The 25,357-nt window shown below is 47.2% G+C and overlaps 7 protein-coding genes across 7 annotated transcripts; 1 reads left to right on the top strand and 6 right to left on the bottom strand.

Annotated features, from left to right (window-relative positions):
* Positions 1-658: 658 nt before the first annotated feature.
* Positions 659-3,967, top strand: BC939DRAFT_441641 (amino acid permease-domain-containing protein). The gene is made up of 4 exons (XM_051554270.1): positions 659-793; positions 933-1,087; positions 1,288-2,076; positions 2,209-3,967. Exons 2-4 carry the CDS (start codon positions 995-997, stop codon positions 3,892-3,894), a joined length of 2,568 nt encoding a protein of 855 aa, XP_051415433.1. The 5' UTR covers positions 659-793; positions 933-994; the 3' UTR covers positions 3,895-3,967.
* Positions 3,962-5,986, bottom strand: BC939DRAFT_441640 (histone chaperone Rttp106-like-domain-containing protein). Its single transcript, XM_051554269.1, has one exon. It carries the CDS (start codon positions 5,790-5,792, stop codon positions 4,209-4,211), a length of 1,584 nt encoding a protein of 527 aa, XP_051415432.1. The 5' UTR covers positions 5,793-5,986; the 3' UTR covers positions 3,962-4,208.
* A 182-nt stretch (positions 5,987-6,168) lies between these two features.
* Positions 6,169-9,527, bottom strand: BC939DRAFT_474275 (uncharacterized protein; the record flags this gene model as incomplete). Its single annotated transcript, XM_051558406.1, has 2 exons — positions 6,169-9,428; positions 9,494-9,527. 2 exons carry the CDS (start codon positions 9,525-9,527, stop codon positions 6,169-6,171), a joined length of 3,294 nt encoding a protein of 1,097 aa, XP_051415431.1.
* Positions 9,528-11,549: 2,022 nt separating this feature from the next.
* On the bottom strand, positions 11,550-13,472 carry BC939DRAFT_490379 (uncharacterized protein). Its single transcript, XM_051559449.1, has 5 exons — positions 13,325-13,472; positions 12,905-13,104; positions 12,608-12,791; positions 11,873-12,507; positions 11,550-11,780 (listed from the first exon to the last, which is right to left on the bottom strand). Exons 2-5 carry the CDS (start codon positions 13,050-13,052, stop codon positions 11,584-11,586), a joined length of 1,164 nt encoding a protein of 387 aa, XP_051415430.1. The 5' UTR covers positions 13,053-13,104; positions 13,325-13,472; the 3' UTR covers positions 11,550-11,583.
* Positions 13,473-18,044: 4,572 nt separating this feature from the next.
* On the bottom strand, positions 18,045-18,706 carry BC939DRAFT_500202 (uncharacterized protein; the record flags this gene model as incomplete). Its single annotated transcript, XM_051560016.1, has 2 exons — positions 18,045-18,570; positions 18,675-18,706. 2 exons carry the CDS (start codon positions 18,704-18,706, stop codon positions 18,045-18,047), a joined length of 558 nt encoding a protein of 185 aa, XP_051415429.1.
* Positions 18,707-18,808: 102 nt separating this feature from the next.
* Positions 18,809-20,420, bottom strand: BC939DRAFT_500201 (uncharacterized protein; the record flags this gene model as incomplete). Its single annotated transcript, XM_051560015.1, has 6 exons — positions 18,809-18,907; positions 19,009-19,174; positions 19,259-19,434; positions 19,523-19,711; positions 19,814-20,035; positions 20,112-20,420. The coding sequence occupies 6 exons, from the start codon at positions 20,418-20,420 to the stop codon at positions 18,809-18,811; spliced, it is 1,161 nt and encodes a 386-aa protein (XP_051415428.1).
* Positions 20,421-20,926: 506 nt separating this feature from the next.
* Positions 20,927-22,141, bottom strand: BC939DRAFT_441631 (uncharacterized protein). Its single transcript, XM_051554268.1, has 4 exons — positions 22,015-22,141; positions 21,814-21,919; positions 21,601-21,731; positions 20,927-21,512 (listed from the first exon to the last, which is right to left on the bottom strand). The coding sequence occupies exons 1-4, from the start codon at positions 22,036-22,038 to the stop codon at positions 21,084-21,086; spliced, it is 690 nt and encodes a 229-aa protein (XP_051415427.1). The 5' UTR covers positions 22,039-22,141; the 3' UTR covers positions 20,927-21,083.
* Positions 22,142-25,357: the final 3,216 nt, after the last annotated feature.

The raw sequence follows: 25,357 nt of genomic DNA, 5'->3' as shown, positions 1-25,357 counted from the left end.
TGAAGATCTCCCTCTCTTTTGTCTTCCTACCATCACACATACGCTAGTATCGTAACCTTCACTCTCACCGTCATCATCAGCACCATCGTCATCATCGCCTATAGGCAGAGCACACACGATTGGAGAAGGAAATCCAACCATTATTCGTTTCAGATTCGACTAGTGGAAGAGAATAAGAGGAGGTCATATCAGTACTCTTCCACAGAACAAACAGGCTCTCCGCTGAACAGGATTACGAGCAAAAACAGAAATAATTGGACACTGGGCTTTCTTGTTTCCTTATTCTGTCAGGTCATTTCTTCAGGTTCAATTTTCACATATACACACAGACGTCATCTTCCTTCACCCCATTCAATTCGTGTAACATACCGCGCGCACAAACCTTGAGAAAGTATGCGCAGCAGCACAGCACTACATAGTTGTGGCGGTTCAACCAGCTCGCGGGCCGGGGACCAGGACCCATCATCTGTCACGGTCCTAAATACATCTTTTTTTTTTCTCTCTGCACACACTTTTTCTCTTTGAACACGTATGCCTTTCGTTATGCGCCTCTTAATAGCTTTATTTCTTTATTTTAATTCCCGAAGGATTTCCACTGTCTCCGTGTGGTTCTAACCGCAATGCTATCTTGCTCTGTTCTCTTTACCCCTTTTATTAGATCCTACCGCCATTTCAAGACTTTAAACGCTCATATACACCGTCTCTTGCTCCCCCTCCCTCATTCTTATTTATTTGCACACTTACACCCAACGTACATTCACATCCGTCACACGCAACGACTAAAACTATCACTGTAACATACAAACACTACAGCATAATCCGCCATGACTATCCCATCCTCAATATCCAACGTATTTCAACGCAGAAGTAGTTTTCATTCATCTTCCTTATCCTTGTCCTCTCGCCATGATGCGGCTGCTACTGCTGGTCAGTACAGCGCATTCTCTTCTGCATCATCGCAGGTTTCATCAACGACTACGGGAGATCCTTCTGGATGCCGACCGGGTCAGGCAACAACACAATCAGCACAGTCAGCTCCAGAGCGGACCATGGGCTTGACGAGTGCTATTCTTATGGTAATGACATGGTACGACAACTTGCCATTGTTCGTATGGAATGCAGCCATTGAAATGGTCAACGCCATTCATACAATTTGAGCAGCAACGCTAACTTTTGCCATTGCTCTCCCTCTCTTTCTCACACATACACACACACATTCCTCGTTTCCTGACGACTGTTCTTGCTTCCGTTTCTCCGTCACACAAATATCACCGTAATTTCCTCCAGATCATTGGCACACTAATCGGCACAGGGATCTTCGCGTCCCCCGGCCCACTCTTCGACTCCGTGCATTGCACACAAACCAGTTTCATGATCTGGGCGTTTGCGGGGATCGTCTGTACGATCGGTGCCTTTGCCTATGCAGAACTTGGCACCATGTTCCCGGAATCCGGTGGCGACTTTCAGTACCTCTCTCGGGCCTACGGCAAGAAGGTGGCCCGCGTCTTTGGATGGTCCTTCATCACGATCCTCAACCCGATCGGCACCGCGGGTATCGCTGGTGTCCTGGGCAGATACGCCGTTGACATGATTGCGTATTTAAAGTCAGGAGGTGCCACTGTTGTGGCAGTGAATGCGATCAACGAAACCTTGGGAGGAGCAGGGTACAGTGTGCTGAATGGGACAGGGTATGACATACCGCGGATTCATTCGCCCTATGCCCCAGGTACGCCGGCGTACGACGCATTCCCGAAGGAGCCGTTGCCGAGGGATCATACGGGGGCGGTATTGCCGAATGTACCGCATGCGGAGGAGATGCCCTGGGTGGTGAGGGCGTTCGCGATCGGGGCAATCCTGGTGATGGGGCTGATTAATATCTTCTTTCGGGAGGGGGGCAAGTATGCAAGTAATATCTTGGCGGTCTTTAAGATTGCGGGAATGTGCATGTTAATCGTGATCGGATCGGTCCAGGCGGCCAAGCATCATGCACAATCGGAGGCATTGAGTATTCCGATTGAAGAATCAAGTCATAACGTGCTGGACTATGTGAGCGCGCTGTGCTTCGCGTTCTTTGCTGTAAGCCAAGACGATTTTTTTTTTTTTTGTAATTGTGGAAGATGACTTGGATGTTGAGTGAATAGGATTTCCATGAAGCTCACATCTACCTTTTCTTTCTATATATATTTTTTATTCAATCGGAAACAACAGTACAATGGGTTCAACAATATCAACCTCGGTCTCGGAGAGCTGCGCGACCCGGAGCGGAACCTCAAGCGCGCAGTCTGGATCGCTATGCCCTTCGTCACCGTCCTCTTCCTCCTCGCCAACTTTGCGTTCTTTTCAATCCTCTCTTCTTACGATCTCCGCCACGTGCACTCGCTCTCCCTCCAGGCCGGCCACACCGTGCTCGGTAAACCAGGCGGTTTCCTTATGGCCGGGACCGTGATCGCCTCTGCTCTCGGATCTATCAACGCCAACATCTGGGCAGGCTCGCGTTTGCTGGTCATTATGGCTAAAGATAACTCTGTAATCCCTTTCCCGATTGGGAGGCAGTGGGCGCGAACAGGGACCCAGGCCATTGCGATCTTGGTCCTCATCGGACAGGCGTCGATCCACGCGTTGATCAATCTGGATTTTAAAACGTTCTCAAAGATTTACTCCGCGGTCGGATGGTCATGGTATGGATTGAGTATCTTGGGACTGCTGTATCTCCGAAAGAAGAAGCCGTCGTATCCAAGACCCGTCAAGGTGTTCTGGCCGTTGGCCGTGTTCTTCGTGATGGTCGCGTTTTTCTTGGTCTTTGGGTCGCTCACCCTGGCGTTCATTAGCACCAACCCACATAAGCAGTCGGACGCTGGTGGCGGCGCAGAGAACGGCGGAGGAGCAGGAGAGGAAGATGGTGCGAAGAGGTATACGTCTGTGATCATGTTCTCGATGGCGGTTCTGTTCGTGCTCGGTGTCGTGCCGGCGTTCTACCTCACACGGTGCTACAACCGAAGACGACAGGCGAGAAAGGGCACCGAGGACAATGACGACAGCATTATTGGACATGAGGGCGCCAATAACACCAGCAGCAGCCTGGAGAATGACATTGACGAAGTCGAGCCGCATGATGGACTCGCGTCCAGATACTTGGAGCCGAAATCCGCACTGGAGATCAACAGCAAGGATGACAAGCCCGAACGACGAGACTCGAGCGCTTCTTCGATCACACTCGTGGACGAGTCCAAGAAGGGTGGTCGTCGCGGTCGACGACAGCACCGCTCCGGAGATCCTCAGGAGCAGCAGCAAGGTCAACCCGACGCCTCTCGATCTCACAATCGTCATTGCGACGACGATGGCGATGAGGAAGAGACCAATAGAATCCAGGCCCTGCGCTCTAATCGACTGTCAGCCCAGAGCGATAGTATGGAGAAAGTAGAACTTGGAGCCTACATGGCCTCGAATAGCGCCTACGACTTCTCGCCCGACTCTGAGCCTTCCACTCCCGCAGGAGCAATATTCATATCATCCACCACAACCTCGCCTCGTAGCGGATTCAGCACTCCAACTCCCTTCAATTCTCCGTATGGACCATACCTGTCCATTCCCTGCATCCAACAGTCCAGTTCACGATCTTCAGAGATCACACTGGGCTTCGAATCCGAATATGTGTACGAGAAAGAACAAGAGGGGAAGAGTTCTAGATCAGAGTATGAGGGTGAAGTATTGCAGGAAGAACATTCACAGCAACAGCAGGTTGATAAGCGTTCAATGGAGGTGCTAGATCAATCGAGAGCTTTTTATCTAGATGTCCCATTGACCGACAACGATTCCTCGACATCATCTTCGTCCGCGTCGACGGTGAATAACTCTCCTGTGATTCGCGGACAAAATCCGGCGGACGACGGATAGTTCTTGAGACGCCAGGGGTGTGTCCCATGGCGGACAGATAGATCATAATGTTTTTTTTTTTTTTTTTTTTTTGTACATCATGTATAACATCTCTCAAAAAGATAAAAGAAAAACGAACCGTATGGACGAGCAGCACCAAATATAATATTACGGGCCAAAAGACTTGAGGATGCCATTGCCCTTTCCGTTGATGGTATCCAAATGCAAAACAGATCTCTTCGTATCAAGGCGAACAAAGCAAGGGGCATAATGGTTTTCTGAGCAGATAGGTCGCGCTGTATTTGATGCATGTGCACAGTGCACAGTAAAATCGTCTAGTCGTCCATTAACTCATCCACCTCGTCGTCATCGTTGTCGTCGTCATTATCCTGCCCACCTCCTTCCTCCTCGTCCTCCTCTTCATCATCCTCGCTATCCTCCCCAAGACTTTCCTCCTCCAGATCCTCCTCATCGTCCTCCTTCTTGGCTTTCCTCTGCGTCCGCCTCGAATCCGACTCCTTCTCCCCCTCATCGCTGTCACTGCCCTCAGCTTCCGAATCGTACTCCTCCATAATATTATCCTCATCACTCTCCGGTGCAAAGTCCTGATCCTCTTCATCATCGTCATCGTCATCATATGTCTCCCGCTGTTTCTTAGCCGACGATCCGTTCTGCTGTGAAGCCGATGACACTTGACTATCACCGCCGTCGGTGTCCACATCACCCTCACCATCCACAGTACGCTCTCGTTTCTTCGACGCCACGGCCTTATCCTTCGCCTTCAGATCCTCGCTCATACTCCGGTCTCGGATCCCGGCTTTCTTGATCCACTCTTCCATCTGCCCAAACTCCTTAGTGTCAACCATACCGAATCCGACTGCTCTGCGACCGTCCTTGTTGTCGACTGGGACGCCCTCCAGGTCTTCGGGTGTAGCCACTGAAGTATCCTTCATGATCACCTCAAAATCGAATGTCCTCGACAGGACTGAATGGACTCCCACAGCCTCAATAGCGGCCGCGCGCAGGAACAAGATCGGTTTCCGGAACGCGAACAAGATTCCTGTGGGGAGAAGGTAGATCGTGCCTTGGTTCGATTTCAAATGGGCCGAGAAGTTCGGATAGGCCGGCGTCGGGTTCGGGATCATCTCCACAGCAGAACTGTACTGTGCCGGATTAGATTTTTGGAGGAAGAATGACAGGATCGAGACAAGCAAATGGTCTGGTCGTTTGTTCGACGTCGCAGCTATGGCGGGTGAAACAAATGGGATGGGTGTCTTTGTGGCCGCGGTCCCGGATCGAAGATCCTCTGAGAGTCCTGCGAGCTGCTCATGTTGCTCATGGAACTGCAGTGCAAAGTCCTTACCGTCGTCTGCGAGTGGGACCGCCCAAATAGCGTCCTTGGAGGAGGTGCTGATGCCAGAATGTCTGAAGAACAGGATCAGGGCCGTCTGTTTCGTGGTGCGTTCCAAGAACGGCACGGCTAGGACTCGATAAAGGGCCTCGTAAGGCGCACTGCAGACGATTTCCGAGGCATTAGTCGAGGACAGGAGGGCAATGTCGTTCTTGTGGAGGGAGAGGACCAGTTTTTTGCGAACTGGGTGCAGAAACGAAAGCGCCGATGTTGTGTAAATGGCAGGACCGATATCGGTCAATGTCTTGGTCACAGCTACAGTCGTGGAGGGCGAGGATGCTGTTGAGGCCTCGTTGGGTTTGTTGAAGAAATGAGCGATCCCTTGATTCTGCTTGGGCCGTTTTGTGTCCTGTTGCCCCGACACTGTTTGCCTCGATTGAAAGTAAGTGAGCAAACGGGACATCACCGGGGCGGTGTCTGGATGAGAGACAACTAGATCCCGAACTGCCTTAGCCAGGTCGGGATCATCCTGGATGGCGGCCGCGACAAGCTGAGGCGAGAGGGTCATTACGAGATTCGATGAAGGGAGGGATTACAGATGGAGCTGCAGCACCAGAGTAGGCGCTTTTTCTATAACCCGATTTATGTAATTCGTCGAAAATGCATAAAATAAGAGGCGTGATCTGGTGCCTCTTCTATAGAGCTGCCCAGGAGAGATAAAGCGACCTCCAAGAAGCGGTATTTTGGGCTCTCAATTGGTCGAATAATTCCTTTTTTACATAGAAGTCATTCACACGAGTCTACTGCGTCGCCTTTACTTGATGCAGAATTTTCGCTTCTCAGTGGGCTGTGTTGATAAAAATGCGTTCAGAGCAGACGCGTGTGTGATTGGTCGAAACTTATTTACTCTGTCTGGATCCCAGCTGTCCTACAGCTCTGGTGCGTTAAAAAAACTCGTCCTCGTCCTCATCATTTTCGCCTAGAAGCATGTCCGCTCTCTCGTCGCGAGATGCTCCTATTGACGTATCACGAATGCAACTGAACGCCCGACCGATGCGTGACGCAATGTCCACCGCTGTAGACAAGAATCGTCCAATGCGGGCCGTGGTTTCTAGGGTCGCTTCAGAGGCAGCGCATCGACCACCAGTGACACCGATAACCGGCATGTTAAAGAACACACACTCGAGATCTCCCTGATCTCCGTCGTTGGGAGCTTCAGAAGCAACGATAGTGGAAAGATACGCCTTGTGTTCTTCCTGCAGCTCGATCATCTGCCCCATCATTCGATCCATCTCGTCGTTCAATGCGTGCATCCTTCGTCGATATTTCTTCTCCTTCTTTTCCTTCGCATTCACGGCCCGCGTTTGCTGCTCTGCTGTCCCGATTCCCAAAAGGGTCTCCAAGTAACAATACCAGCGCTGTAGTTGCTGCAGGCTCAGCGTTGAACAATAGTGTCGCTGATGTCGCTCGAGAATGTTGGGGTCAGCCAAGGTCACGAAAAACTTTCGAAGACAGTACCCGCAGGTGACTATGGCCGTAGTGTTGGCGATTACAACATAGTTGAGGTTGGATTCTGTTGTCCACACTGGTAGTGGAATCTCAGGCGGTGAAGGAGAAGAACTTTCAGATGATGATGCCGCGCCGGACCCAGTGCAGCCGTACAATGCAGAAATTGTTGGCTCAAGACTGCTAGTTGAGAGCCGCGGATGAGATTCGTATATCTCCGGCGTAGAAGGGCTGCGTCGGTGGATATTAGTCGCTTGTTGGTGATGCCTTGGATGCGGACGATCGTTGTCCTGGTCAGTAACATCAATTTCAGAGTCCGAGTTCACTCTAGTATAGTCTTTCACAGCAAGTAGTCTGGAGTTCGAGACCGTGGCATCGAGTTGCTCGCTTGCCCTCTTCAAACTTGATTGTTTCTCGAATGACTGTTCCGCTAAGCCTTCATGCATGTGAGCCACGCTACTGCTGCTTAAGTCTCCAGACGTTTCCTCATCGGGAGGAGGTGTGAGGCAACAGGTGTACGTTGTAGAGTACAAATCCACGTCTTGATGCCGGAGGCGGTTCACAGAGCACAAGTATTTGTTGGATGCGGCATTGTAGATCTTTGCGTGTGTCAAAATATCGAATGTGGAGCTCATACAGCCTGCGATTCCTGTGTACTGGTGCACCTTGGACCTGCGGTGGCGGTTGCGGACGCCCGTGGAGTAACGTAAATAGCCCGGACCCTTGCGACCCAACTCCATTTCCGGGTTGGGCTCTGCTGGCATACTGTCATTTAGTATATCTGCTTGAGGTGATGCGTTAACTGCTGAAATAAATCTAGAGGCACTCTCTTTTGAACTCGGGGTGCTCAGTTCCAGACCGTTGACGATGATCCCCGAGTCCGGAAGAATCCAATAAAATTTGTTTGAACTTGCTGATATTTTTGAAAGCTGAACCAATTGCTCAATGTGCCGATAAGTTGCTGCCCGTCGATCGAATACCGAGTCATCAAGCACGTTTGTCGAAGGAATTGGAGCCGCCTGATCCAAGGGCTGCATCTTCTGTTCAACTTGGCCCTGACGCGACATCAGTGTCTGAACAGCCTGGCTCAAACTCCGGTCCTTGTCATGCTCAACAAGAATTGGAGTCGGGATATTAAAGACCGAGTTGATAGTAGGACTGTCGTTCGTCGTCAAGTTCTCAGGAGAAGAGCTCCCATAATAATTATACAGCGCGACGATACTGCTTATTTCATCTTCATTCACAGGTGTAGCAGGACGTTGAAGATTCCTAAAAAGCCGATCCGATGGCTCGTTGTCGGTGCTTTGACACCTGGCCGCGGGCCGGATATCAGTCTCTGTCCTATCCGCCCCTTCATTTTGAGAGTTTGAAAGCCTGGGTTCGTTTGGAGGACGCGCTTGATGTAGTCCTTCTCCTTTTCCTAGGCTTCTAGGTCGCCAGTGTAGGTTAAGACTACGGAAGCGATCTAGAACAGAGAAAGTCACTGGGTCAAAGTCATCCCCGGCTCTTGGCTTGCCGTCGGGCTTGCACGTCGTCCGAAGATCGTTACTGCCGTCACTATCGCCTCTAAGTTCTGTGGACGTCGGAGCCTTACGTCGCGCAGCTCGCACAGACGGTGCCGCAATCCATGATTTTATTGTTGTCAATCCCCGCTTGAAATGTCCACAAGCTGTTTTGCAGCCTGAAAAAGATGAGCTTGTTCCAGAAGGATCAAGAGGTGGTGCCAGGGCGTCGCTCGAGGATCGTGATCGTGTCCTGTGGGCAAAATTGTGTTGACCGGCGTCAGCTAGGTGGGGATGAGCATTGCGAGTTGGAAGAGAGCAAGACCAAAATCGAGCGTCATCGCTACTATGCGAGTGGTTGCACTCGGGTCTCGAATCGGTCGCAGGCTCCTTTCTTATAAATGAGTCCTCCTCGTTGCCCATATGCGCCTGACCGGTATGCTGGTAGGCATCCTTGGGAATCGGGAAATTTGGAGAATTAATGCGCTCCGGGACACGTAATGCTGCCGATTTAGTCCTCGAGTATCGCATGCCGTATTCGTTCTTATGACCCCGCGTCCTGAGCCACTCGCTAAGCATCTGCTCTGCCTTCGAACTGTTTTTCCTTGGCTCATTGTGGACTGCGGAGGGTGATGAAGCCTTGGCCTTCTCATCAGGATTTGCTTTGGAATCCGCCCCGATGAAGCCGTTCCGCATTTCAGCGGTATAGTCCACAACTTCTATCTTGCTTCCCTTTTTGTTGGACATGGTGGGAGGAGACACTGATCTGGAGGAAAGCAAATCGTTGGCGACCTCTGCCAATGCTGCACGCTGTCGCTGCAGATCTGAGGATCTCTGTCTGTGGAGCTCTTCAAGCTGTCTTGCCTGTTCTCTCAACTCCTGCAGCTTGCGCGACTGTACTGGATTCAATCTTGGATTCGAAAAGACACGCTCGTTCCTGGCTAGGTTCGGATAGTCGTCCGTCATAACGATTGGCTGAATAAGGGCTGAATTTGGGTTGATGTTGACCTTCAATCCGCGTGAGGAGGAGGGCGATGATCCTTTTTGTGGGGTTTCTGACGGAGCAGAGCTCGGTTGAACGCGTTGTTCCTCAATATGGTGCTTCATTTCAGGCAGACAGCCTGTTGAGTTTTTCAAGGTCTGAGGAGAACCAATTACTCGGTTGTGTCCTTGAGCGAACTGCTTCTGCGAGGCGCCTAGGCGGACTACCAGTGTAGGACAGAGATCACACACAGAGAAAAGAGTAACCAGAATTAATCACCTGTCATTCGCCGGAATGAGAAGTTGATAGGCATACTACTGAAATAACGATGTCTGTCTTATGCGCTGAGATCTACCTTGCGTTGAATAATTCGTTTTCGTTGACCTTTCGTCACACTTGTCCTGCATCCGCTCAGAGTAATGCTGGGGAAGGTGCGGCATTGAAAAATAAAAAATAAAAAAGAGTATAGTGATAGGGCTACACTATGCACACAGATCGCAGTGGATTTGATTTCAGAGCATGCAAAAGCAAAGTCGCATAAAAGATAATAAAAAGGATATTGGCGATATGAGTGTTTGGGAGTAGTGTAAGTGAGGAAGAGGTGAAGAACGGAGATTGTATGAATAATGGGAAGCAAGGCTCGCTTAAGTACCCGGAGCATTGGCTTTTAGACATGCCTTCGCTGTCTGCATACAAAGGAATAACGCTCATATCATCACTTGGCGCAAAGAACAAAGGCGTTATGGCCACATATGCACGCGAAAGGCAGTCTGTGAATGACCAAATAAAGAGAATTCGCGCATGCCGCAAATCTTTCTGCTAGCGTACCTATGGATTCGCGATCTTCTTATCCCTTCGCCTCTCTCAGGCAATGAAGCGTCAAAGCCATGGAGAATGTCAGAGTTGAGGACATGACTCCAGCGACACAATGTTATACGCTGCGTTTGCACGTCGCGTGGAAGTGTGCTTCCAGTATATCTTTGTTTTTCATTGCTGCCAATGAACATATGAGATCCACTGTTGTAACAATAATCACCAGGCAGAACAACCCGAATAGTGGATGATATCCCTTGCTCCATCTATCTAAGTTCTAAGGCTCAATTTTCTGTAACAAGAGATAGTGACACAGCTCTTTTTCATCCCCACTGTGTCTAGTGGACCTAACGAGACCAGTACTCACAACTGAGCCTTGACGAAAATGCTATGCGCAACTTGGCCAAACTTTACAATGAATGAGGGATGAAAGGTAGATGTGCGGTACAATAGGATTACGGGATACGATGCCGCCATTGTAGGCAGGGTGGATGGTGAGATAAAAAGTAAACGGGAAAGTAAGATGAAGACAACAGACGAAATGTGAGGACAGGGAAGAGTGAGGGGCGAGAGACTTTCTATGGATGTTATTAGCGAGTCTGAACGACCACGCTCCTAAAGAATACGACATCCAGCATGTGCTTTTTTAGGGTAATAGTGGTAACGACAAAGCACAAAATTCCATGTAAGCATTTGTATCTAACCTCACGGATTTGCGAAGCCTTCGAGATCAGCTACCATTCCGATCCGGAACTGAATTAAGATATCATTGACAGTGTTGACCAGGTTGGTCTTCCACCGTAGGATACCGTGTCTCAACATTTACGACTGCAATTGCAAGCTTCAAGAATGCAGCGAAAGGCTGCGAGGAAGAGAGCATGGGAGGAAGCTATGGCCGAGGGATTTAAAAACCGCGAGCAGGAGCCGGGGGACTTGCGGATGAAGCTGGGTGCCATCATCAGTGAATAAAAGATTAGAAAGTGCTCATTGGAGTACATACAAGCTGTCACTGCAACTCTTAGAAGTGCTATTCGTGAAGTGAAAGGAGTGAGGCGGGAGCAGGGTGGAAATGCCAGTAATCTGACTAGTTTACTTATCCAATCAAGTGTACAAAGCGGTCATCCTTGGTACAAATGCTATAGTGAGGACCTGGCCCTACATGGCCAATGACTGTGAATTTCATAAAACGTTGTAGAGTGTGCCAACGCGTGAATATTACGCGTAAAGGCTATCACTCAATGAAGGCAATTCATGCACATCTACCTGGGGAGTACATTGCCATCCTAAGGACAAAGACGTCTACAGTCGAATCTGGTTTTTGGGGATGATTTCCTATTGAAGTCATCCCTATACCATTTTTGCTCAATTAAAATTGAACCTCCCTGAATGATCTCTTCCAATATTTGAAATTAGCATTAGCAGGAGCCTCATAATATTCAACACAAAGCTAAAGCAGACAAGGAGAGGAATTATTTGCCTGAAAAAAAAAAACTGGGAGTGATTGTCACAGCGAGAACTGGGGGGCTTCTTCAAATCCCCTCTTTAAGCTGATGTCCCTAGGCAGCATGAACCGCATGCAGGACAGCTGCAATGCCTTGGGCTAGCTTCACGTTATGAGAGACGGAATTCAATTTGGCTGGTTTAGTGCTGGTGTAAGATGCCCCTGAACCCGTCGATTTGGAGGACCAAGGTATAGCGTCAAATCGGAACGGGATAGACCCAGGACCGGAAGGAGCGACAATGGTCACAGGAACTAGAAGGGTGCGTACGGACACGCAATATAAGTTTTACAAGTCATGATTCTCATGCCCTTTGGAAAGAAAGAATATACCGGCAGATACTTACTCTCGAACTTGCGGACCTTGGATGAAAACAGGGTTTTATCATATTTCAGCTTAATCCGCAACTTATGGTCAATCCTTAGGAACGGGTTGTCCAGACTTGCTTTTAATCCTTCCGGTTCGTCATGCGCCTCCTTCTCCGTATCCACGCGGTTGGCGCCCAATCTGGGTAGGGTCATCTTCAACACTACCTTCCAGCCATCTCTCACAACTCCGTTGGCGAAAGTACCTCCCATCTCATTATCTAACCGGAGTGTGGATGCAAACTTGGCATGCTCGTGAAACGTTCTACTCCTGTCACGATTCGAATAAGTGACAGTCTGCTTCAGGCAGACAGTGATATTAGGCATATTGGACATATCCTGTGATCGACTCTTGCCAAGCCAGTGAGGTAAAAGGCCTCTATACTCCTCGCTCGAAAATACGGGTACCGAATCCCTTGCTAATTCAAGCTCAGGAACTGACTCCATAGCGAGAGCTATTGTCTCGCCTGCCATGAAAGTCGTAGTAGGGACTTCCAATGTATACGAAATGTCTGTCGTTCGACTTGACACCAGCTCGTTCGATGCCTCATCGAAATAGTATGCTTGCGAATCAGTCGACTCGGGAACACGGAGCGGTAAGAGGTTTTCACCACGCCTTCGCCCAGATGTTATATTAGAGTTGAGAACCCAGATAATTCGTTCCTGAAGAATGTCATTGCTCGGAGATTTGAGGCACACGAGCACGGATCTTGTACGCAACGAAACCTTTATGAAGATGCATGGATGATGGAAAGGACGGTTCAATTGGAAAGTTGACGTTGGAAGAGCACTTGCCAGCCTTAATCATGCCAGGTTTTGGATGCTTTAATGCGACAATTATCTTCCGTTGCTCGATAGGTGTGCGGAGGGTAAACCCACCGCCGACCTTTTCAGCCGTTTCTAATCGAGTTCCGAGGCAGATAGAACAATAAAATTGAGGATCAATATTTTTGTGCATGGCAAGAGTGTTGTTAGAGAGTTTGGACATGTACATTGCTGCAACCACTGATTACCTCGCCACTCAATGCCGACCGCCACAGAATAGAAAATCTCCAAGACCTCGCCTTTCGCGGCATGATCAGTCTCGAACACGACCTGGCCTGAGGTCACTGCGGGCTGGTCTGGCGTTCCAAAGAGCAACAGTTGGCCATTTGGACCCATATGTGAAGGGTCATGCTGTATGTTGGTTGACAACGATTTTGTCTTGCGTTTGCTTGACAGAGTCATGGCGAATGTGGAGAATGTGTATATGAAAGAAAAGGAGGGGAAAGAGGTGTGAGTGGGGTATGAAGAAGGAGCGAGAATGTCGGCGACACGGAGGTGTATTTGTATGTTTGGCGAGCTGAAGCAGGAAAATTCAATTTATAACTTGTCGATTTTGAAGTAGTTCCACGAACTTTAATTTATCGATTTCCAAGCCGAATGAATGGTACCTTCGGACACAAAGTTCAATCAATTACTGCGACTGTACTCGGTCCGCATTGCTGGATGCCTTGCCAAACAAATCTGCATACACAGTCGCTAAGGCCCTATTCAAACGGTTTACTGTGATATTAGTCTCCCTTGAGACGGACGACTGTGATGTTCAGCCGTTCTCTTCTGGTCTGGTGCTAGATTGAAAGCGTTGATCTCTACTACAGAGCTGGGCGAAAGAATGAATTCTTGGGTGTATGCTAATGAATACACAACGATAACAGGTTTGAAGCGTATGGTTTGTGCTACGCAGGTGCAGTAGGTGTTGTTGGCCAGCAGCCACCGAGGGTACGCAGGATTTGATATTAGGTTTTGGGGTTGTGCCTGTATAAAAGGAGGATCGAAGCCAGCGGTCTTTTGTTCCTTGTTCCAGTTGAACAAGAAGACCGTTGTGCTGACCACTCACTACAGGTACCCTTTTGCTTAGATATATCAATAATGAATTATGGTTCCAGTTGAACAAGAAGACCGTTGTGCTGACCACTCGCTACAGTGTGCGTAGTTGTGCGTTAGACCCTTGTATTCAGTGTGGAACACAAATTATTCGAGCATTCAGATTGGGAGTTTCCTTACTCCATACAACTGTAAAAGAACTATCTCCAAGCGCAACAGTGTGATGAGAAGGAATGGGGAAGGAATGCTCTTCTTTCCTGCTCCTCATCCCTCCTCATCCGCATCCTTATCTCCATCCTCAATGTTCTATCTTGGTTAGATGATCTATCCACTGAAATAAAATAAACCTCCTTCCTCAAAAAAAAACCCCCCCCTTGAATTCTACGACGCGTCAATTCTGTTATGAGTCGTTACACACTCCAAATCATTTAACCTTAAACAGGATGATCATGAATTTTTTCTCGTACTTCGTTCTCAGAGTGCTTTATTAAATATGAGAAGTGTATCTTGAGCTCAGCATATTAAATTTCGTGTAGAATAATAAATACGCAATTGGTGCGGTGTGTGCCACATCTCTTTCTCTTTATTTCATTTTCATATTGATTCTAAGGTGTGGGGTTCGAAGCGATACATACAAAGGAAAGTGGATTGGCTTGCCATCAGTCAGTCTTACTTAGGAAAGTAAAGACTGTGCAGGGTACACCGCGGGCAGGTTGCAAGCCATGGTACCCCAGAAAAAACCACAAGGGAAAAAAAGTTCGGCTTTTGACCTTCTTATTTTTTGGGGGGTGGGGAATTGTATTTTTCTTGTTCTTGTTCTTTTTTCTTTTTTTCTTTTCTTTTTTTCTTTTCTTTTTTTCTTTTTTTCTTTTTTTTTTAGAGAGGTGTAATAAAGCAAGAGTAGAAGCAAGAGCAGAAGTCGAAGCTTAAGCAAATGCCAGAGTCGGAGCAGTGATAGATGCGCAAGTCCAAGCAAAAGCAAAAGCAATAGCAAAGGCGGATGGAGAAGCAAAAGCAGATGTCGAAGCGAAAGCAAAAGCAACGCCGGAGCAGAAGCAAAAGCAAAAGTCCAAACAAAAGCAAAAGCGAAAGCAAAAGCCAGAGCACAAGCAAAAGCAAAAGCGGAAGCTTAGACAAATGCCAGAGTCAGAGCAGTGATAGATGCAAAAGTCCAAGCAAAAGCAAAAGCAAACGCAAAAGCAAAAGTAAACAAAGGAGGAGAAGGGGAGAGAGAGAGAGCTAGAAGCAATAGAGACAAGGGAGCGCTGGGTGGGTGAGTGCGTGAGAGAGATACAAGAAGTGCAGATGAACGAGACTGAGGTGGACAAGAATGGGAGAGAGCAGTGGGAGAGAGCAATGAGAAAGAAGGGCAAGAGACAGCAGAAGTGAAGGACTGAGAGTGAAAGTGGGAGTAACTGGAGCAGGGTAAAGGTGGAAGAGGAAGAGGAAGAAGAGCTTACCTTGAAGACCAGGAAGAAAACCGGGGAGAAGATGAGGAAGAAAAGAGAGAAGAGAGAAGAGAGAAGAGAGAAGAGAGAAGAGAGGAGGGCTTCATATTCAGTCCTCAGTGGACACTCCCTCCTTGACAGACGGTACACGTCATCACTGCTATCTGCAGCGAAGAGAGTGCCTCCTATCGGTATAGTCTTTTCGGGCCTTTCATATGAAAGAAAAAGAGATAGTGGGCGATAGTCAGCGCGGAGACAGTGGACAGAGACAAGCAAGGAGATAATGGTGGCAAAATAAATCTGACCGGTGACCTATCGGGACATGAAATATACTTTGGTGGTAAGATGACAGCAAAGGCCCAAAGAGAGGGAGAGTGGGAGTGAGGGAGTGAGGATGAGAGGATGAGAGGATGAGAGGATGAGAGGAAGAAAGGAAGAGAGGTCTCCTTTGATGAGCATACAGGCATGGAAAGATAGTAAGTAATAGACAGAAAAGACATGGCAAAAGTAGTACCACCACAAGAGTGTCTTTTGTGAGTGCAGCCAGCACGTCTATTTAAGCAGCCAATGATGTACTTGGGAGTGCACAAGGATAAAGAGGCATAAAACACAGGAACAAGCAGCAAGGAAAGAGAACGAGTGAAACAAGGAAAAAACGGCTACAGCGACGATGACCATATAGGTCACATACAGCAATACTATCCTCTTGCAGCACTATGCGGGCATACAATAGTCCCTAAAGACAATACACCGTGGGTATGTTGGACTCGGACCAAATTGTCTATTCCAACATAACCAGTGCTGGCTGCATCCTCTCCAGCTTTTTTCTTATTTCATCAAGTGCTCACATACGGCTGTGCTGCATCCACTTCTTAAGAAAATCAGCCTGCTACAAACAACACCTCCAAGTGGGTACACGTCGCAGCTGTGGACAGCAGCACTGGGAGTGGCCGAAAGGACTGTCGGCAACGACACACGCGTCCCTCTCCAAGGATTGTCCATGTTTATGCGCATACTCTGCAGCACTTCATTTCTTCCTTATTAGTATAACCACACGAGAAATCTGCAGTCGCGGTAAAAAATGGGCGCAGTTCACAATTTCGAAATGTCCCTCAGGAATCTGAACCCAAACCTCATTTTAGATGGCGTAGCAGCTTACGACCTTCAGAAAAAACAGAGAAAGGAGATGATGCCGCTGACGACAGAAACCGCTGTGGCCGGTTTGCTGCCACCTTCAGGATAAAGGAGAGTGGAAACAACTATTGACACAGCTGCAGACCTTTCCATGTGCTGTCACGTCTTCAAGAGCTACACCTTCCGCTTCCTTTCTACCCACCCTAAAGTGATCGAAGACATGTGTATAGGTCTTTATGGCAACATGGCGCGTCTATTGGTCGATCATGGACTTTTTAGCTCCTCCAGATTGAACTGGATCAAGGCGGCTGGCTAACGCCAGAATTGTGCCTACCTCACGCACGATGGTGCACTTGATGCCATCAAGATCACGCTCTGAAAGCGGCGAGGAGCTTGGCCGTCCCAAGATCTGTGCGCTAGTCACGGCGATATCAGCACTCCTATCCGCAGAACGTACTGCTTGTTCGATGCTGGTCCCCCTACAAAGAGCGCGGAGAGAGAGGGAGAGAACAAGGATCTTCCAATTATAGCACCAGAACTGAGCACCTCTCTATTATTGTTCATCCACATTTGTAGAAATGCAGTAAAAAAAGTCTGGCCTGCCAATCCGTCGCTGTGACTGGATATGTGTTCGAAGGACTAGTATAGCAGTTCTTGACGTCCATGCAGAGCCAAGACTTTGTAGCCATCATTCTTTCGTGGAGAGACCCGTTTCACTGAATACATCGAGACGGCTTGACGTACAAAAACCACCATAATAATGTTTGAAGAAAAATAGCAATGACACACCCTACCAAAGACAAAAAGCCCCCAGGGGTGGTTCGCGGTGAAGATCGGATACAAAAATATACGTGAAAAAGCGCGTCTGGCTCAGCTAATGGATCTGCTTTTACCACAACAACAGCAACAACGAAACCGGCTATCTGACGCACTTCTCATAATCAATGAGTCGCGGCGAAGGCCCATGATAAAAAAAAAATGGTTTCCCAGAAAAAACAGAAGCAGAAAAGGCATTTGACAATAACAGAAACCAGGGTTAATGTATTGTCCGTATTCCATTTGTAGTCTTTCAAGGAGCTCCTTCATTGCGGGTAGATGTGAATGTTGCACAGGTGCTCTGGTGATCAAGATCTAAGTGATGCCATCGAGGCTGTGCACCGCCCGGGCCAGATATACGCGATGTCCCTTCAATGCAGTGCGAGCACCAAGTGCAAACCCATTATGCTGCTGACAAAGCTTTTCTTGCTATTGCACATTTTCATCGTTTGGTTCAATCCTCACTCTTTATTCACTCATCTTTCATCCCCAACACTTAGCAGCCTTTACTTCAAAAAACTTCAGTTTGCAATACGTTATCTCCTGGCCTTTTCCCTTTCACCTACCTCCTTGTCCTATTCTACACTATTCCTGTCTTATCTGTCCTTGACATGATACAGGTAAGGACGTCCATAAAAAGGTGAATAGCGCGCCATTGAGAATTTTGTGCAGTCGGGGAACAGCACTGCAAAGGTCTTGGAAATGAGATCTATCGGTTCTACTCGAGATCTGGACGACGATGATCTGATCGCGATTCGATGGCCGCATAGGGTAGTGATCCACAACATTTTGAGCACGAGTATCGAAGCATCTCCCCCCATGCGATACCGGAGGCTCTCTGGTGATTTAAAATATCAATGAACTCGAGAATGCACCCCAAATCTTTATTTCAGTGCCTCGGCATCTTTCTGGCCGATGGGGTGCACAGACCGTGGTAATAGAGACCAGGGAAAGATATTCTCTTGCTGTTGGTCGCTGTGCCAATGTTCTGCAGCAATGTTGTGAAAGCCAAGTCCAACGCCAGCCAGGTGAACACGTGTGGCTCGAAAGAGATCAGTCCGGGAAGGTCTTGGACAATCTCCATCTCGCCAACTTGCACCGCAACACACAATGTACCGACACGCTTCATTTGATAGAACGTGCATGTGGTGGACACAATCTGCAAGAATGGGATGCAAACATCCTCAGCGCCAAAATACTGCTCGTTCAGCTGGTCCAGCGTGCACTTAGACCATATCGCCAGCCTACAAATGTCTCCCGTGTCCTTGGCGATACCACTGGCGAACGACACTTCTCCAAAGCCAACATCAAGGCAGCTAATATGCTTCGCCATAAGATCAGGGTGCTTTGGAGGATCCGACAGATCCTGGCAGAGACGAACGAAGATACTTCCTGATGTTGAGGTGGTGGCAGTGCTTTAGTGATGGAAAAATTATGGAATAGAGAGTTAGAAAATTGCTAGTATGAATCAACTTATAAACATGTGTAAACTATACCAAGGCTACGTCCAAACACTTACTGAGCGAGCCTGCATTCGTCCGGCCTAGTCATGATGCACGATAGCATCGGTAAAATGAACGAGGAGGTTTGATCCGCTTCAGAAACGGGACTAGTTTTCTTGCTGCTCAGATTCATGCAGCCGTGAAGAAATAATCATTTCCAGGACGATGTTTTTGCACCCTCAACAGCCTCCTGTAAAGCCCTTCGAGCCACGCCAACGTCACGCACTTTACGGAACTTGAATTCGTATGTCTATGGCAAACGAGTGAATTAGATCAAACGCTGTAGAGTCAATGACTTTCATTGCGACAATGTTACAAATATAGCGAAGAATGGAAACCTGATAAACATACGTCTTTCCATCTGCGAACGGAGCTGAGTGCCTCCTCGACTGTATCATCCGCTGGTTCCGGAATGTATCCTTTCATAACCTCCAGAATTTTGTGGTAGCGCTGCTTGAAACATTCCTCTTGTAGCTTGGTCGGTCGGTCTCGCAAGAAAAGTATACCGTTAATTGCCCTAACAACACACATGAGTAAGAGCAGTTAGTATGGTGGTTGGGTGTTCAAAAACGATACATGCGATATTGTCACATCCGCTCACAGAAAGTCGGGAAACGAGTCCTTGTTGTACTTCAGCTCTGCAGATCGCGTGAAGTACTTATTAAAGTCCCTCCCCACGTTCATGTCGCCAAGGCAGCCAGTAAAGTCGAAGAGCTTGATTTTAAAGATCGCTCCGACCTCCGCTATCGATACCACATCAACTTCTACATCGGGATGCTAAGCAAGAGCATTAGTTCAAAGGTAAAGTCAGAGGTTGCTAATCAAAGGCGCAGCCAATTCATTTTAAACCTCCGACATTCATTACTTTGCTTTTCTCGTCGATGAATGGGGACTCTGGGGGAGAGACGGTGAGCGATGACGACGATGAGGATAAAGACGACAAAGTGGATGGTGCTACAGAGACTGGTTCTGGCACAGTGGGATCCTCAGTCTGTTGTTGTCGCACAGAATATTCACTCGGTAATGAGTTGCTGCCAGAAGCTGTTGAAATCTCCTAAAGATATAAGACAATGGTATTAGGAGGCTAACTAATTATTGGTGTCAAATTTAATACAAATGTAGCACATTAAGGAAGAGCAGGTCTGGTACATCTTACCTGGTCTGATGAGTCCAGCATTTCTTTCTCAGCTGCCTTATTAGCCTCCGAAGCCAGGTTGCTGACCAAGGATATACGAGTCAATAGCACCTTCTTTCCTTCGGAAATACTCGCTCGTTGAGCCTGCTGCTTTTGCCACGTCAGAAAGCCATCCATGATTGATTTTTTAGAAGTCCTGACCATGTCGAAGTAGTCGCGCTCCCATTCCTTGAATGAATCGGACTATTTAACAGAGCATATAAAAATCGTTAAACTGAAGAATAGTAAACGACAAGCGTAAAGACAATAGTCCGCATACCTCAATTTGCTTATCAAATCCCGCAAAATCTTTGTTTCCTGATTGCTCCAAGGACCTTAGGGTCTTTCGAAGCGCGTCTCTGCCGTCCCAAGGTCCTGCGAAGTGGAATTGTTTGTAAAACATGGCGGCGCATCGGATCGCAGACTCGAATGGTGCATTTTCGGCGAGGAAGTTGTATTGAACCTCGTGGTACTTTTCTGTAGCATTAGTGGAGTGAGAAACCTGGTCGTCGGCGACCGTTTGGGAGGCATCTTGGTCGAAAGTTAAACAGGGCGTGTGGAAGCCAGGATGATCCAACGTATGGGCCATTATCGATTTTCGGCTTCTTTAAACTAAGAATTGCGATAACTGAGGGTTATCTTATGCCTAATACCCCCCTTGTTAAGCTAATCAAAGTCTGCTCCTCTCAACACATCGATTTCTGTGCAAAGCGTTCAGGATGATGGAGGTTGGCATCAGTCATTCATCGAGATAAAAACCCCTTATTTAATGGTCCAGCACGTAAAATCATCCAAGAATGAAATGACGATAAACGAGGGGCAAAAAGAGGAAAGATTTGCGCGGCTCTAGCGCGTAAAATTATTGTCGATAAGGATTTGCATGGGTACAGCACGCCGAGATTTCTTTGTCAAACGAAGGCAGCGACCTATCAGGGAACAAGGCCTGCAATGACAAGTCCTACTGTACTCACTTCGTTTCTCTCGCTATATCTTTTCGGTCGGTTCCCTCAAGATGAAGGTCCATTTGGATGTGTGACGCCTCTCAATCCCTGTCAAATACAACACCTAATGCCTATTTGATATAATTTTTTATTTTATAGCTTTTTTATTTAATATTTTTTTTTCCTCGACATGCAATACGAAGAGGATGTAAGAACATAGATTTGAAAAGGAACCTTTAGTTTGATCTTACTTATGAGTACTGTTGCTACTACTGTGCAAATTTGCGGCGATATTGGAGTGGACATGCGGGTTAAATTGCAAGAGACCCCAGCCCAAGTGTCTCATCTACATCGAAGGGTGTAGGACTCGCGGCTTCAGTTACTGGAGACTGGCCTGGCTGCCGCTGCTCCGTTCGGTTTGGTGACGATCGTGCGGGTTCAGATGGTACGATGCTGTCATCGCTGTTTTCGCTATGAGTATCTTGCTCTTGTTCTTGTTCTGAATTCGGATTCTCGGGCTCAGTTGCTGGAGACTTCGTCGACTGTGTCGACTGCTGCTGCCCCATCGGAGTTGGCGAAGAAGGCACGGGTTCAGCTGGCGCTACGTCACCGCCATTACTGTAGCCGCTCTGAGACTGTGAGAGTCCATTAGACTGCGGTTGAGGGTTTACTCTGAAAGACGCACCTTCATAAGATGGGGAAATGCGGACTTGAAAGCCAAATCTTTCGTTCCAGTAGTACTTATTGTATGTTTAAGAGAGCAGGATTAGTAAAGGCGAGCTTGAGGTTATACAGCAAGAGAAACACTCCGAATGGTCGAGTACTTACACTGCACTGGTTGAGTTCGATAATATCGCCAGGCTTCAAATCTGGCAACTCAGAGTATTCTTTCTGATAAATAGCCGCTTCTCTTGTCGTTTCTGTTATTAGATCGCGGATTTCGAACCATGTACACCAGTCTTGAGAGTGACAAATGTCAAGGTTAAAAACTGTGAAAAACAGAGCGTCTTGGCGCGTTGCTTGAAATTCATTGTACTATACCGGCCGATCCATTTTTGCACTTGAATTTCTCGCGATGAATTCTGACAACTATGCCCTGAACATTGATAGCAAATTGGCTTTTGATCAAATCGCTCACTGCAATGAACTGGGAGAGCACATTTACTAAGATTTGTTAGTATCTCCGTCCTTTGCTGACCAAATACTCGTATTTTATAAGCTGCTGCTCACAGTTAATATTACATCTGATTGAGCCGTAGCTACCATGTTAATATAGTGGGTTATTGTGTTATGGATTTGGTTTTGGAAGGGATGGGTGGTTTAAAAAGATAGTAAAGAAGAATTGTCGTCTTTTTATCTGCTTTGCGATGAGAGGCAAAGGTGCGGCGAGGCTGTCTTCATTGGCTACCTATTTCCAAAATACGTTTCGCGTGCAACGAGAGCCAAAAGTTCCATATTATTCTGTCGCACAAGCATGCGTGAACAATTGCAGTGCAGGCATGAAAAGCCATCATACATGGCGAAGCATCTTGCAAGCTCACTTGGCGAACAGCACATAGGCAAAACAAAAGACGCCAAGCAGCGAAAACCACATGAGGTGCGGGAAAAGGGGAAAGACGAAGCATCATGGTTGTCAGGGCCATGTCCATTTTTCTTTTTTCCAGAGTTGGGAGGAGCACAGCAATAGTTACACAAAAACGCCTGTCAATAGGATTTTTATTTTAAACACATTTTATTTTCTGCATCGCCAAGGGTCAAACTTCCTTGATCTCTTGCGATCGTTCTGCTATCGGACTCTAGGTTAAATGCCACTGCCCTCTGGGTATAGTTTCCCAAATGCTGCCTAGATGTTTCCACGCACGAATTGAGTAACCCCATTTATTCTTGTAGAAATACTTCGTCAGTTTTCAAACAATGAAGGGAACAACAGTGTTAGTGAAAGCACACTCTATGAGCACCATCGAGTCACTAGACATGAGTGCGAATCACAGCGAGCACCTACTCCACAGTTCCAAATCACGATATAGTCCCCTGGATTCACCACCGGTAGGTCATCCTGCTGGTTCGCAAACACTATGACTGGTTGCTTCACTCCTGGATTAAGAGGATCGCATATCTTGAAGATTTTCGCCCAATCTAGGGGCATGATTTGTATTTTCTGTCAATAACAAGCGATAAAAGCCTAGCATATTGGCTGAGTGCTGCTGCCTAACTTACCCTGAGTTCCGTGTTGGCAATGGAAATCGTATCTTTCGATCTCAGTGACCGTACCATGAACGTGGATCCCGAAGATGTCTATGTCTTGGTTCAAGGATGATAACGCCATGAACTGTTGTACCATTGATAAGGAAGTCTCAATGGTCCTTCACTGGCATTGCTTTTCGCGCCTAGAAGTGTACGCTCCCAGTCATACTTACCCTTTGCTGGTCTGTAAATGCCATCTTGTTCTAATTGAAGTGAATATGTGATGAATGTTGGACGTTAAGAATGTGTAGGTGGAGGAACAAGGTAGGTGGAGAACAGCAATTTGCCGTTTCCTCAATTTTTCTACATTGTGCACGAGGGCGAAGCTACCATTGTCAGTAGCTGCTTTCAAGTTGCTGTTTTGTTTTGTTTTGGAAAAGCAGATGGGTCACGCTGCCCTTATCCTCGCATCCATTACGCAGCACGACTCTGCATGAATGAGAACATTGCAGGCTTGGAACTATGGTCATGCGTTGTAAAAGTATGACGAAACGACTTGTACGTTTGAGCGAGTGGCAAAGAGGAAACTGGTGACAGAGTTTATGAACTTGAGGGCATAATTCTTTAAAGTGGGAAGTGTAATGCCGGCCCTCATGCCTTACTCACGCACCACCCTCATCTTAAAGGACCGACCATGTCTATTCTCGTACCGTTTTCGTGAAGGAAGAGTACGCTATTCTGAAGTATTCTTATTTATCAATGCGGGAGCCCAGCCGCTGTGGTTCATTTCAACCAGTAACGGTGGAGTACCAGATTGTTTATCCATAACTCCTTTTGACGAAGCAATGTATGGGGAATAAACAGGCTTGAAATGTGTGAACCCGCCTTGTGGGGCATGAACATTTACGCGTATAATGGACCATCAATATGGAAGTTTTATTCCTGGTTACTGTAGCTCAGAAAATGCTGCCGTTGCTGGTCATGAGCTGTCCTTCCGAGACCAGCTATGCACTACATAGTTCCGTCGATTAAGTATTGCCGTACTATTCATCACCAGTATAAGGTGCCACGGGGATCTTGTAGTTGAACCATGAATGAAGCGTATAGCTATGGCTTACGTGGATACACGATGTCTAAAGCGAAGCATGACGAAAATAACCTGCCAGTCAAACAGGTTAACGTTAAAGAAGCAAGCAGCGTCTTCTGAACCCTTATCGACGCGCTCTGGATGACTATCATATCCCGTTTGTCAGTTCTGGCAAATCTTCGATTTTCACGCGCCAAATTTTTTTTTTTCGATACATTGAATCTTAGCCCATAGTCTGAAAAATAAAGTGAAGTTTATGTGAATAACTATACTATCCAGAGGACATAGTAGCTCATTAAGACCATTGGGATTACCTCGTGTGCTTTAGAGGCATTGAATGACTCTGTAGGTGATATGAGTGACCTCATTGCAGATATTGGTGCCGTAAAAGTCTCTACTCTTCAGTCATTTCAAAGGTGTGAAGGTCTGAGAGTGCATTTAAAAGCAGAAATGCGTCAAGTCTTCCAACTTATGATATTATGTTGTAAAATGTACTGCCTTTATGATTTCGTAAAAATTGAAAGCGATATACAGAGGTGTTGATGGAGCTATCGCTGTCTGATTTTTTTTAGAAGAAATGATGGAGATGATGAGAAACGATAGAAGTGGAAGGCATGGTGGTCTATTGTACTCGGATGTGTTTTTTATAGATAACATGGTGCTCTTTCAAGCCGCGTGGAAGGATGATGCGCTCTACACCCAATAAGCTCATCAGTGGGTCTCATAAACATGTAGGAGATATTATTTGGAGGATAGATATTATATCTTTTTATGTTATAAGCTTGATATGAAGCGTTAAAAAAATCCTCATGTAGTTCTAGAAGGGTGGGGAGCTACCTGGAATTGGTCGATTGCTATGCTTGGCATCGATTCGTTTATAAGCTAAATAATCCGGAACAAGTGACTATATACAAAGTATCATAATTTATTTTATAAAGCGATTAATGTTCTAAAGACATCGGCTGAGGTTGTGTATCCTCATCTTGTTTGCGCGAGTGTGTGTGTACAGGATAAATGAGACTAGAGCAGCTGCCATTGCCCATTGGATACGCTACACCATCTCACTTCAGTCCCGTAAGTGTCGCGGATCTCGTCACCATATTCAGTTCTCCATCGCGACTATTTTTAATGCGAGGATGAAATTGTACAAGAAAATATGGTAGGCCAATGAATGTGAATGTGAGTGTGCAGTTCGCCGAGGGAGAGCCAGGTTAAACATAATGGGGCCGAGCTCTTACCGCAGAATGCTGGATTACAGTCTCGCCACCTATTACAGCCTTGACTACTTCATCCTTTCTTTGTTCGACAACAATG

This window comes from Gamsiella multidivaricata (genome assembly GCF_025024155.1).
Source record: "Gamsiella multidivaricata strain RSA 2152 chromosome Unknown BC939scaffold_11, whole genome shotgun sequence".
Classification (NCBI taxonomy): domain Eukaryota; kingdom Fungi; phylum Mortierellomycota; class Mortierellomycetes; order Mortierellales; family Mortierellaceae; genus Gamsiella; species Gamsiella multidivaricata.
This window is presented reverse-complemented; position numbering and strand designations above follow the sequence as displayed.